Below are 9,680 nucleotides of genomic sequence, written 5' to 3' on the forward strand. Positions count from 1 at the left end.
AATATTTGTCAAATATGAAGGTTAAACTAAAACCCTAAATCCCACAAAAATAGCAAGTTGCGAAAATAATGACATACATTTGATAAAAGTTCAGTGAGAATAGATTCGTTCCGGTACTTCAAAATAGCTGTGTTTGAACTGGTCTAAAACAAGTTTCACATACTTGAATAACATTGAAATTAACATCATTTCATTCAAATAATGGATAAAATTACCCAAAGGATAAATATAAGAATATGAAAAGTAACATAAAGTTTAAACACAATCCATGGATCTTTACAAAACAACAAGGACACATTGGGTCGTTCACAATCCAATATCCACAAATTACAAACCGTAAGGAGATGAACAGATAAGAAAACAATTTTTGAAAAAACATAAAACTTAATTTTAACAAGTATTGTTCTAAAACATTTAGGTACTTGTGGGCAAATGGTCATGGGTTTGATTCATGAAAAGGAAGTCATAAACAAACCCAGCAATAGCACCACCGATCAAAGGTGCAGTCCAAAACACCAAGTGCTTGGGCAAGGTAATGTTCCAGCTCACCAAAACCCGGCCAATTGACAAAGCCGGGTTCATGGATGCTCCGGTGAACGCCCCGCCCGCCAAGATATTTGCTCCAACAATAAACCCAATGGCAATTGGTGCCGTTGTTCCCAAATTACCCCTCTTGGGATCTATTGCCGTTGCGTAAACTGTGTAAACGAGTCCGAATGTCATCACGATCTCAAATACAAAAGCGTTCCAGAACCCGACTCCTTCATCAAATGTAAACTCTTCTACAGACTGCAAAAGAATGATATTTACCGTTTCAAGTCCAATTAAAAAAACTTGTAATTTGAAATATACTTTTAAAGTGGCATTTTAAAGTAAATATTAATTTTAATATTTTGAGTAGGAGGTAATCTTAAAGTTGAAAAATATACATTTCAAACATTAGCGATGGTGGTTTGCTAGCTAGATGGCCTATTGTCATTGTTTTTATCTACTTGTTAATTTTAAAAATAGTTGTTATATTAAATATTATAAGGAAATATTATTGATACAGTGGTCTAATTGTGTAAATAAACTAAGTATGATAAAAAAAAAAAAAAAAAGTTAAAAGACATTGTATAACCATGATGAATTCATTATCATGCAAACGTATAGCTAGCTATATTATAATATATTGAAAGAAAAAAAAATCAATTAGATTCTCACCATGCCATTGGTGACAAACTCGAGTAGTAAGCAAGCGACAATGGACCCCAGCACCTGACCAAGTATGTAAACAAGACCACGGAGGAAAGTGATATTACCACCAACAAAGGCACCGAGGGTGACGGCGGGGTTCACATGTCCACCGGAGATATTCGCACTGATGGACACAGCAACGAACAGGGCAAAAGCATGGGCAATAGCTGCTACCATAAGACCAGTAGGGGTGGCAGGACCATCGTTGGTTAGCTTGCTGAAAGCTAAGCCGGAACCTGTGCCTGCAAAGACGAAGATGAAGGTGGAGATGAACTCCGCCACCCCGGCCTTGATGGTATCCGGGTGTTTAAACTCATCATATCGGCCAAAAGCGATTGAACGGATTGGCATGGTTGAGTTTTGATTGATAAGATGGCGGAGGTAGGCGGAGATAGGGGAGAGGGAGGTGTAAGTTGGTATGCATATATCGCAAGCAAATGAGCTGCTTATATACTGGTTTGTTTTAGTGTTTTACCTGCTACTACCGGTTAACCACCGGTCATAAAGGTTAATCACAGGTCACAAAGGTTAACCACCGGTCTCAAATGTTTCCTAGTTCTTTTGTTATTAAAAATTCTGTGAGATTTGCTAAAGTTAATTAAACAGACAACTTTTGGCGTTGGTTTTGTTTTGACTACTTTTATATTTAATGATTAAAAGTCAAATTAAATGCTTAGTCGTAATAATGTTATTAGTGTTAGACCTAATTACATTTGTGTTTTCCAATATTTAATCACCACAATGGCCAACAAAAATAAAAAAAATAAAAAAATAAATAAAAATAACTCATGGAACAACTTACTTCTGTTGAAGAACTCGATTGAAGGCAGGAGAGGTTATAACTCTAACTTTTTGTGATGTAAGTACACAAAATTTTAACAGTGCATGTGTCTTCGAATATGCTATGGGAGGAATAAGATATGCATATATGACATAAGGAGTATGACATAGAGAAGGGACAAGTTGAAAAAAAAAAAAAAAGAGGGGCAAGTTGAGTAAAATACTAAAAATAGATAGATTCCTGGTATGCTTTTCCTTCGAGAACAGTTGCGCAACGCGGCTGCCCTTCCAAGAGAGTTCTCCCTATTAAATCTTTACTTTCAATTTTTTTTTTCACGTTCTTATTGATTTAGTTACTTGTTATTTTAAGGATTTTTTTCAATAAAATTTTTCCATTTGTGTTTTTTTTTTCATTTTTTTTAAATCATTCCTAATAAATGAAAATAATTTTGTCAATGTCAATCACTAATTAGTTTTCACACTTGTCATTTTGTGAAAATAATACAAATGTTTCCAATGTTCATGATAATGAATTTCATGAAATGAATGATAATTTGTCAAATGCAGGTCGGTGAAGGATATGAAACTGAAGAAATGTTCGAAGATGCATTTTTGGACTTTGATCCTGCATATCCTCCAGTGAATAGATGGACTACAAGTCATCCAAAAGAACAAATTCTTGGTGATCCTCATGATGGAGTGTTAACACGAGCTCAACTTCGTGCAAAGAATGAGGTACTTAATGTACACCAGGAATTTTGCATGTTCAATGTTTTTATTTCAAAAATTGAACCTAAATCTGTCAAGGTTGCTATGAAACATCCTGATTGGGTTGTTTCTATGCAATCTAAGTTTGTTGAATTTGAAAGATACAAGGTCTGGAGATTAATTCCCAAACCAAAGGATGTTTCAATAGTAGGCTTAAAATGGATCTTTAAAAATAAAACAGATACAGATGGTAATATTGTTTGAAACAAAGTTAGGCTTGTAGTTGAATGTTATTCGCAACAAGAAGGTATAGACTATGAGGAAACCTTTTCCCCTGTCGAAAGACTCGAGACAGTTCGAATATTTTTAGCTTATACAGCGCACAAGGATTTTGATGTCTACCAGATGGATGTTAAGTGTGTTTTTCTCAACTGTGAACTTGAAGAGACGGTATATGTTGAACAACCCTCAGGTTTTATTAACGAAGAATTCCCTGATCATTGTTATATTTTAGATAAAGCTGTTTATAGATTAAAACAAGCACCGAGAGCATGGTATGCAACTCTTACCAATTTCTTAAAGCAATAGAAATTTAAACAAGGATCTGTTGATCCAACTATCTTTCGAAAGAAAGTTGGAAATCATCACATGTTTGTTAAAATTTAGGTCAATGATATTATTTTTGGTTCAACTGGCCCTTCTTTGTCAACATAATTCAAAAATTTAATGAAAAGCAAATTTGAAATGAGCATGATGGGGAAGATAAACAATTTTCTAAGATTAAATATTCGTCAAAGTAGAGAGGGAATATTTATCAATCAAGAAAAGTATACAAGAAATCTGCTTGAAAAGTTCGGAATGACGAATAGCACAAAGTTAAGAGTACCAATGGCAGTTGGAACAAGGCTTAATCCTTCGTTGGATAAACCAACTGTTGATCTCACATTGTATCGAAGCATGATAGGGTCGTTACTTTACCTCACGGCAATTTGATATGATATTATGTTGTCAGTGTGCAATTGTGCTAGGTACCAATCGAATCTCAGGGAACCTCATCTATCTGCAATTAAGAATTTATTTCGGTATCTCAATGGAACAACTTCTTAGGATTGTGGTATCCTTCAAAGTCAGGATTTTTCATTCAAGCATTCTCAGATGCTGATTTGGGTGGCTGTAATCTTGATCGCAAAAGGACAAGTGGCGGATGTCAACTGTTGGATGGGAAGCTCGTAAGCTGGCATTCGAAAAAGCAAACATGTGTTTCAATTTCCACAGCAGAAGCAGAATATGTTGTTGCTACAGCTTGCACTTCACAAATCATATGGATACAAAGTCAACTGCATGATTATGCAATCAACATAAAGAAAATTCTGTTGTATTGTGACTCATAAAGTGCCATTCGAATCTACCATAACCCTATGCAACATTCGAAAACAAAACACATTGTTCTTCGTTACCATTTTATCAAAGATCACGTTGAAGATGGAAACATAGAAGTTCATTTTGTAAAGACAATTGATCAGCTTGATGATATCTTTACAAAACCATTAGATAAAAAATCTTTCATGAGAATTCTGAATGGCTTAGGAATGATGGATGCGAATTCATTTCCTGAACAAATTTCGATAGAATGAAAAGTCGAACGGAGGAAAGATGTCGAATTAGCGGTTATTGTTCATGATTTAGCGGTTACTGTTCATAGTCAACGCTTCGACATGCTTCGCTTTCGACATCATACACAAATGGTTTGTTAAAATCTTTCTTACTTTTGCTATTTTTCAAATTTTCGCTAGTCAGATACATATTTTTTTCAAAAATCAAAAACAACAAAAAAAATTTCTTTTTTGTCTTTCTTATTCAAAAATTAAAAACATCAAAAAAAATCATTTTTGTCTTTCTTTTTCAAAAATCAAAAACAACAAAAAGATTTTCATTTTTTTTACTTTCAAAAATCAAAAATACAAAAATATTTTTGTTTTGTTAATCTTTAATGATGCAGATTTTAGCGAAAATTTTGTTGGTTAATGCTTGCTGCTTGAGGGAAAGGTATATTTTTGAAACTTTATCCTAGTTAGGATGTCCCTAGAAGCATGTTGCAGCATGCCGACCCAAGCCTCCATGAGTCGATGTATTTTTTGAAAGCCTTATGGGACTTTTCATCACGAAAATTCCTTCTCAATCAGGTTGTATTCACATTAGTCTCTGAGCTACCTTACTCTTCTCATATGAGTTAAGAGTTAACTGCTTGGTCCAATCATAGTATAGGTACTTTCGAATCATTAACCAATCTTTTACATCCTAAAGTTATTACACAATTACACACAAAGATACATACCCAAGACATATCTGGTCAAAACCAACCAGGTTATAGGTATGTAAACAATTTATGTTAATGATCTGGATTCATGAAACCATGATGAATGTGAAACCCAAATTTTCGAACCATTAAAGGAATTGATGGGGAACTTCGTTCCAGATTTTAACGAAATTATTGTTTCAGTACCACTTTTTGATAATCCAAATCATATTATTTCTTTTTGAGTGGTCTTGATAAAATGTTCGAAACCCACAACAGTTTTACTCAATATGATCCATACATATTTTTGTTTTGTGGAATATGATTTCAGTGTGAGTATCTATCTAATTCATTTTTACTTCATATATTTTTCCAAGACATACTTGTCCTTGACTACACTAGTCAAATAGGTAATTTCGTTAACAATATATCACTCTTATGTTTAGATGTGATATGTAACGAAAATTTTTTAGCCAACCCAAGAAGCCTAATAAAAATATGCCCTTCGATACTTCTCTATAAGTATTCTATCGTATTTTACGGGAAACCACACAATTTGTTGGTCATCTCTCTTGATGATTAGTGAAGTGATCTTGGCCTGGGATCTAACTGCATTTTTGTCGAAATATTTTTGACATCACATAACCAAAATTTTCTTATTTTGCTTCTTATCTTTTTCTTTGGCACACATTGCACTCACAAAATCCTTGAGGTTCTGAGTAAAACCAACTCAGGCTGATGATTTCGAAAGTCTGGCACATGACTTTACTTTTAAACCCAAAAGTAAAAGAGCCCAACCTCCATTCCGAAGGTTTCTGACGATTTTTATCCTCTTGGTACTATCGAACAGACTGATGGATGTGACGTTCTGGTTCCTACGCGGGTTTCAAGGAAAAGTTATCGTTACTTTTACAGGCGTGACTATCTTTACGGCACTAACTCCGTTTTTCAAGGTGACACGTGGCTTATCATTTAATGTTGAAAACCGCTTCAAATTCAAACTGGGTGTACGTATAAAAGGGGATTCGGATGTTAAATTCCAATTTTACGCTCAATTAAAATTCTCAAAGATCCCGTGTCCTTTTCTCTCTGAAATTCTTCAAGATTTCAAACCCTAACAATGGCGGCTACACATGTTGATTTTCATACTACTGAAGACGTTTCTTCTCAACCTATTATGAAAATTCAAAGCACAAATTTCCAAGTTCAAGGCGATGTCAATGTCTATCCAAAGGAATTGAAGATGTTGGTTGTTTCTCTTCAACATTCCATCTTATCTAAGGCAATGTTTCATTCCTTTTTTGTACGAGTTTCCTGGCTATCTCTTGTTGGTACTACAACAACTTATAGCAAGACGATGAACACTGTGACATTTCAACGGATGAATGATAAGAAGTTTAGGCCGTCGAAGAAGGTCTTTGCTCAGAATCTTAGTATTCCTAATGCTGAATGTGACATCCTCATTTTTCACGGCCTGAAAAGACCGATTTGTTTATGCTTTATTTTGAGTATCAGAGTATCTTTTAAAGAAATATGTTTCGGAAATTCTTCCCAGAAAACATGATAAATATGTTATCAAAGCATTTCTATAGAAATGTATTTTTATTCATTTTAAAACATTGGGATGTCATCGTCGATACAGAAACATCAGCATAAACAGACCTTACATTCATTTCCACTAGGTATTTGCATCTTCTTTAATCTCTCAATATAATTTGACTTCGTATCGAAACCAGTGATACAAATAACTGAGTGGGCCAGGTTGGGAAACCCAGTGAGTACACAGGGTTTTCAAGCCACAATAAAATAAGTATTATGTTTAATCATCAAACAATCAACCCAATTACTCATCCCCATTATATTCTTGATTCTTAAGAATCTACTCTAAGAATCAGCTATCCTTCATTCATTCATTCCTAAGGTTTATCCTAGGGAATATGCGCGAAGTCCATTACTGCTAATGTCATCTATTAAGCACAGCTGCCAATATTATCCTTTAGGCGCAACTGCCAGGATTGTGTTGTTCTCAACTGGGCGCAGCTGCCAATATTATCTTATAGGCGCAACTGCTAAGATGTTTAGAGTACATCGCATTTCAAAATCATCTACAGGTTGTGGCACAGCTGCCATTATTCATCTATATCATCTTTCATCCCTCATCACTTATCTATCCATGTTCTACCCAACATATTCGTAGATAAAAAAAATACAGTACAGATCTAAAATAAAGTCTAAATCTTTCATCCAGTATAGATCTGAAGATATAAAATACATATACAACTTAGATCTGAAAAACAAAGTTTAAATCTTTCATCCAACATAGATATCAAGGTATCATATATAGTCTAGATCCGAAGAAAAAATTCAGAAATGAAAAGAAAGCAGTTTAGATCTTTCATCAAACATAGATCTCAAAGTATAAATTACATATACAGTCAACATCTGAAGAATAGTTCAGATCTGAAAAGAAAGAAATTTAGATCTTTCAAACAACATAGATCTCACAGTATAAAATACATATACAGTCTAGATCTGAAGAAAAAGTTCAGATCTGAAAAGAAAGAAGTTTAGATCTTTCATCCAACATAAATCTCAAAGTATAAATACATATACAGTCTAGATCTGTAGAATAGTTCATATCTGAAAAGAAAGATGTTTAGATCTTTCATCCAACATAGATCTCAAAGTATAAAAATACATATACAACTTAGATCTGAAAAACAAAGTTTAAATCTTTCATCTAGCACAAATCTCAAGTAAACAGATAATATGCACACATAGCACGTAAATTATATAAAATATTTCATATCTATGTGTAAGATGAAAGTAACTATACACTCACTTGATAAGGTGGTGATTCCAAATTGGACAACGCTTCGCTTCGGCGAAACCGGGAGGTTCGATTGAAAATTGAGTTCTGTGGGGGCAGAGTTTTCGAAACGAAAAGCTCTTTTTCTCGTAGCCTTCTAGCACTCTGGGGCTTTCTTCAAGTGCTAGGGAAGTTTCCTAGACTTTTTGGGAGTGTTTTGGGAGGTTTAAAGAGTAAGTAGAGAGAAGAAGAAGAAGTGGATTTCAGTATGAAAAATGAAGGAACTCTCGAGGAGTATTTATAGGCTGAAAAAGTGTTGAACTCGTCGAGTTTCTGGCCCAACTCGTCGAGTTGGTGCCACGTTTCGTCATCGGATTACGCCACGTGACCCACTTCGCTGAAGCACCCTTCTAACTTCTAAAACCTATAACTTTTGCATACAAACTCTGTTTTTGACGTTCTTTATATCCACATGTAGGTGGGTGCATGCTCTACAAGTTTCGTTTAGACACCATCGGATAATTCTCGACCGATTTTAAATTTAACAGTATAAGAAAATTACATTGCTAAACGACTGTGTAGAATTCATAACTTCTACATACGAACTCTGTTTTCGACTGTATTTTTATCGTTGAACTCGTATTAATGAGGTCTTCAATTCTTATTTAGGTTGTCTCGGCTAAAAATCGCTCGATCTAAAATTCCAACTTCGAGTTATATACTACTATGTCAAATCTTAGAAAATTCATAACTTCCTCATACGAAGTCAGATTTGGATGTTCTTTTTATGCACGATCTCATTTTAACGTATACTGCAGCTTTCGTTTAGATCGCTAAGGCTAAAGAGCATTTTATGACAAACTCACTTTTTACGTCACACAACGTCGTGCCAGTTTTGTCATGAAAATTCGACAGGTCATAACTTCTTCGTTATAACTCAGATTTCGGCGTTCTTTATATGTACAGAACCCTTGAGACATATACTACCACTTTTTTATGGTTATTTATTATAAATAACCTTCTATCAAAAATTCTTTTTCGACGCTTATTGTGTCTCAATTGACTAGCCTGGATCTGCGAGCATTACACTAAACCCTTCTACAAGGTAACCAATGAACAAATCATTCATATGTTCAATGAGATGGATTATCAACCTATGATTAAAAAAGTCAGTGAATTCAAGAAATCATATTTTCTTTGTATATGAAACTTCTTGTTTGGCATTTTTCTTCGGTGCTTAACTGGTCAAAATGTGGGATTAGATAAAGGTCGTTTGGAAGTTTATGCTACGGTTACAGGTCTTTACTACGATTTACATGTTGATTATGCAACTCAATTATGGAATGATTTTGTGAAAAGTTTAGGAAATACAAACATTGTTGATGGGATTTCAATGACTAGATATTGGAGCTTGATTTTACAATATGCTTATGAGAAGGAAAATATTGTTGTTTCTGAAAACGAAGAAAAAGCTGAGTTTTCAATGTATCAATATCCCAAAACTATTGAAGACAGTCCTGAAGAATTTCCAACAGTAGCTTGTATTCTAGGCGCAATGCTTCAAAAGGTTACTCCAACAAATCCAGTATTGTTTGCTTATTTATAGAAAATCAATCCCTCTATCGAAACTGGAGTGTTATTGGCAAAATCAAATGAAAGTCCTACGAAGAAGCATAGAGCATCGAAGAAGAAAGGTCAAGCTAGTCCTTCGAAAGCTAGTCTTGAGTAGTTGAAAAGGTATCTAAGTCTCAGGAGCAATCTAGTAAAAGTGAAAAATCTTCGAAGAACAGTCTTCTGACTTGAAAATAATGAGAAGAGGGTGATAGAACAATCTTCTAACTTGAAAGCAAT

General features: G+C 34.4%; 1 protein-coding gene across 1 annotated transcript; it reads right to left on the minus strand.

Annotated features, from left to right (window-relative positions):
- Positions 1 to 227: 227 nt before the first annotated feature.
- On the minus strand, positions 228 to 1,647 carry LOC145095445 (putative aquaporin TIP-type). Its single transcript, XM_079033326.1, has 2 exons — positions 1,204 to 1,647; positions 228 to 789 (listed from the first exon to the last, which is right to left on the minus strand). Exons 1-2 carry the CDS (start codon positions 1,585 to 1,587, stop codon positions 415 to 417), a joined length of 759 nt encoding a protein of 252 aa, XP_078889452.1. The 5' UTR covers positions 1,588 to 1,647; the 3' UTR covers positions 228 to 414.
- Between the last annotated feature and the right edge of the window lie 8,033 nt (positions 1,648 to 9,680).

Source organism: Lactuca serriola, chromosome 1 (assembly GCF_051521515.1).
Source record: "Lactuca serriola cultivar US96UC23 chromosome 1, Lser_US96UC23_V15, whole genome shotgun sequence".
Classification (NCBI taxonomy): Eukaryota; Viridiplantae; Streptophyta; class Magnoliopsida; order Asterales; family Asteraceae; genus Lactuca; species Lactuca serriola.